General features: G+C 36.6%; 1 protein-coding gene across 1 annotated transcript; it reads right to left on the bottom strand.

Annotated features, from left to right (window-relative positions):
• Positions 1-3,006: 3,006 nt before the first annotated feature.
• Positions 3,007-3,954, bottom strand: LOC102954473 (olfactory receptor 2T11-like). Its single transcript, XM_007088188.1, has one exon. It carries the CDS (start codon positions 3,952-3,954, stop codon positions 3,007-3,009), a length of 948 nt encoding a protein of 315 aa, XP_007088250.1.
• Between the last annotated feature and the right edge of the window lie 584 nt (positions 3,955-4,538).

Here is a 4,538-nt window from a genome sequence, read left to right as displayed (position 1 = left end):
GACATTTACTGAACATTTTTATATGCTTAGAAATAAAAATCCAAAGAAAATGAGTTGTCTATTTTCTTATTTGATTTTGATTTTTAGGAAAGTTTTCTCTCTAGGAATTTCCATTTGAATATTTCATCTAGGGGTGCCTGAGTGTCTCAGTCAGTTGAGCATCTGACTTAGGCTCAGGTCATGATCTTGCAGTTCAGGAGTTTGAGCCCTGCATTGGGCTCTATGCTGACAGCTCAGAGCCTGGAACCTCCTTTGGATTCTGTGTCTCCTCTCTCTTTGCTCCTCCCCTTTTCACACTTTGTTTCTCTCTCAAAAATAAATAAGCATTAAAAAAAAAGAAAGAAAGAAAATTCCATCTAGTTGAGATCTAAGAGAAAAAGACCTCAAAATTACTTAATCATAATGAATCATCTCTGAGAGTACATCTTCATCTGCCCTATCATAAAAATATATTTTGAGGATTAAATTACATAATCTCTTTGAGAGTGCTAAATTGTACCACTGATGTTTATATGGTACTAACATGTATTTAGTTGATAAATAAGTTTAGGGAATTTTAAATTTTTAAATACAAAACCACTAAGATGTAATGCAATTCTATCTCCCTAAATATATTAAAGTCTTTATTTTTGTCACTTAGAGAGGATGCTTTCTGAGAGGAGCATCTGTTAGCTTTCTTAGTACTAACTTCTTCCAACAAAGTTTATGTTTCCCTCAAAAAAAACAAACAAATGTAAACATATGTAGCAGCTTTGAGGTCATTGTTTATTTTATTCCACCAAAATACAAGCTTTTATGATGTATTTTCCCCTCCACTCAAACCTTGAGCTCTTCCTCAAATTTTTTTTTTCTGAAGATCCTTCTAATTATCTTGAATAGCTTTTATTCATTATTTATTTATAATTGCTGTGCATTTCCCCATGATATGGATGTACCACAATTTATTCAACCATTATCAGACTGGTTGTTGCCAATCTTTGAGTAAACAATACCACAAAAATTACGCATGTACACATGTTAATTATTAATACTTTTTTATTTCATTTATTTCAGAAAATTCTCCAAAGGGTAATTCCTGAGTAAAAATGTGAAGAAATATATATTTTAATAAGTTGTATTCCAAAAAAATGCATAGCAGTATATATTTATACCAGCACAGCACAAAGATGCCTTTTTCCATACATTATATCCATCAATAGATTTTAGAGTGCTTTCTGGTTTTTGATGAGGTGAGCAGTGTTAAGTAATATATACTACAATTAATTTGTATTCCCCATGGGCCATGGCTTGTTATTGTTAATTATGAATTTTGCAATAGATTTCACTTATAAACTTTTGTTATGATTCATATGGGCTAGTGTCAGAATCATATCTTTAATCACAGAACACTAAAGAAAACTTGGTCTACATCAAGAGAATCTTGACTTGGGCCTTACTGGGACTCGTAATTCTAACAGAAGTTTATCTCTTTTGTCATGTGAAAGTTGGGATTGCCCAAGATTGCATGGTCACAATGTCAGAGACAAGCCTTTCATGGGTCCCTTCACAGCCCATCATCTCAGTAGCAGCTGATTAGCTTTCCTGCTCATCTCTATGTTCTATCCAGTAGAAGCATCATCCACTCTAGTCATATGCAACAATCTGTGTTTGCATGTTTCCACATGCAGTCATGGGTCTCATCTTGAGAAGTCCAATGCAACTCCCCACTAATATTCATATAACCAACTGTAAAACTTTATTCATCTCTATGGGCCACTTGAACCTTATTGTTGGTCCAATCTGTTCCATTTTTTGGTAAACTTTACAATTACTTTACATAGACCTACATTCCCCAAAATACTTCAATTGCTTTCATTTCTGTGCATCAAAGGTGACCCACTTACCCAATTATTATACATGAATTACAGTGTCTCATCAGAGCTTAAAAGTATTCCACAAGGAAAAAGACAATTGTGAATATTTACTGATTCCAGAGAGTTTGTTGAATATATAACATGGACAAAGGTTACCTTCTCTAGATAGGTGACAAATAAGTAAAGCTTTTTAAGACATTTATCTTCACTCTCTAACTTGAGTTCAACTGCCCTTACTGGATGAATGATCTGAAGCTAGAGCTAAGGAGAGCTTTCAAAGACTTTAAGCCAAAATAAAACTCTTGGGGGGCCTGGGTGGTTCAATTGGTTAAGCGTCTGACTTCTGCTTAGGTCATGATCTCAGGGTTTGTGGGTTTGAGCGCTGTGTCTGGCTCTGTGCTGACAGCTTAGAGCCTGGAGCCTGCTTCAGATTTCGTGTCTCCCTCTCTCTCTCTGCCCCTCCCCCACTTATTCTCTCTCTCTCTCTCAAACAAATAAATATTAAAAAATAAAAATAAAAAAAGAGAAAACCCACTACACTTGCTAATGGTAGGCATTATTTTTACTCAAAGCTAGGTACATCCATTTCTGAAGGGAGAATCTTTTTGAACTATACATAAACTGAGTCTTGCTAATCTGAGAATGACTGGGAAAATTTATACACAAGGCAAGCAGGGAGAATAGAGCCAACATGTCAAGTTTGCCAGAGAATTCAAGAGAATTATTGTTTTTCTTAATAAGATCAATTCCTTTTTACATATCAGTCACAGTTATTTTTCCTAAGAAGTTTGTACTTCTAACAACAGGAATTAAGAAGACCTGCATCACCACCAACAACAAACAGAGGTAAGACTCAAGAACACTGAGAAATGTCTAAATATTGCAGGTACAAAAAGGGAAGATTGGAACTTTGTTTATGCTTATAAACTGGTATGAAGAACAGCAGTTAAGTTAATCAATTTTGGAAACAAATGATCATAAACTGAGAGAAACTTTCTAACAAAGTATTTATGATTGAATTAATATTGTCAGTGATCGATGAGGTAATTTGCTAACAGGTCTACGGCAAAGTTCTTCATGCCAAAAAATGTGACTGTGGATGATTCTAGAGTCTTTACCCTTAACTCTAGATAGCTATTTTCCACCTTGATATTTATGTGTTCTGTTTAGAGACTGGATGCTTCCTCAGGACTTTCTGAAAAGCCCTCACCACATCTTTGTTTCTCAAGCTGTAGATGAGTGGATTTAGCATGGGTGTGAGGACAGTGCAAAATACAGATACAGCCTGTTCTTGCTCAGGAGTGTGGGAGAAACCCGGTGTCATGTACATATAAACACATGGTCCTAGATAAAAACTTACCACTGTAAGATGAGATGAGCACGTGGCCAAGGCTTTGTTCCTGCCATGGGAAGATTTTATATGAAGAACAGCAAGGAAGATGAAAGTGTAGGAAGCCATGATAAGTCCAAAAGGGACAATGATAAAAGCAATGCCCATCACTAAGACCACCAGCTCATAGGTGGAAGTGTCTTTGCATGAGATCTTCATGATTGCTGGCATCTCACAGAAGAAATGGTGGATTTCTCTGGAACCACAGATAGGTAGATTCATGGTATAGAATGTGTGGGCTGTGGAAGCTAATATGCCCCCAATCCAAGACACTATGGTCATTTGCAGACAGACCCTGTGGTTCATAATGACTACGTATCTCAAAGGGTTACAGACAGCTACATATCGGTCATAAGCCATAAGGGTCAAGAGGATGCATTCAGCACCCCCAAGAGTAAAGAAGAAAAATATCTGGATTCCACAGGCAAGACGTGTGATGTCTTTTCTTCCAGAGAAAAAGTTTATCATCATCTTTGGAACAGTGCTGCTGATGAGGGCCAGATCTATGAAAGACAGCTGGCTGAGTAGAAAGTACATTGGAGTGTGGAGCCTCATGTCTATCCATATGAGAAAGAACAGAATGATATTCCCAGTGACTGCAGCAAGGTAGATCAGGATGATAATGTAGATAAGGATGCTGACATACTTCATATTGGGGAAGAGTCCTGAGAGAATAAAATCTGTTGTTAATGTCTCATTTTCTCCCTCCATGGCTATGACTGTTCTAGTTGAACCAAAAGAAGAAGACAAGGAAAACAAAAGCAAATGAAATGTTATAGGACCTCACAAAATATTTTTTATTGTTGATAAGTTATTGATATAATAATGCAAGATAAAATAAAACTCTACAAATTTCAGTGGGTTATGACAACAAATGTGTTTTCTTGTCCCCATATCTGTGGGTCATTTTGCTTTAGGCTGAAGGTCAGGTACAAATATACTTCACCACATGTCTCTCAGTCTGCGGCTTGCTCTTATCAAGGAAAATAGCAAAAGCTAAACAGGGGCAAGTAGAATCACATGATCTCCACTGAGGCCTGAGCTCAAGATTGACTCTACCATTTCCAACCACATTCCACCAACTAAAGCAAGTCACACACAAAGATCCCAACATCAATAGTGTGGAGAAGTAAGCTCCACATACAGTGAATCATGAAAGCATGAGGAGTGAAGAAGGGGTTGGAAGCAATTAATATAAGCTATATGTTTCTCAAAACTCATAGACCACCATCCTCAGTTTCATGGTCTTGGTGCTGGGTTTTCAGATATCCCCTTATTTAATTCTTTTTTTTAAT

Source organism: Panthera tigris, chromosome A1 (assembly GCF_018350195.1).
Source record: "Panthera tigris isolate Pti1 chromosome A1, P.tigris_Pti1_mat1.1, whole genome shotgun sequence".
Taxonomy (NCBI): domain Eukaryota; kingdom Metazoa; phylum Chordata; class Mammalia; order Carnivora; family Felidae; genus Panthera; species Panthera tigris.
Note: the sequence above shows the minus strand (reverse complement) of the source record. Positions and strands in the feature narration are given on the sequence as shown.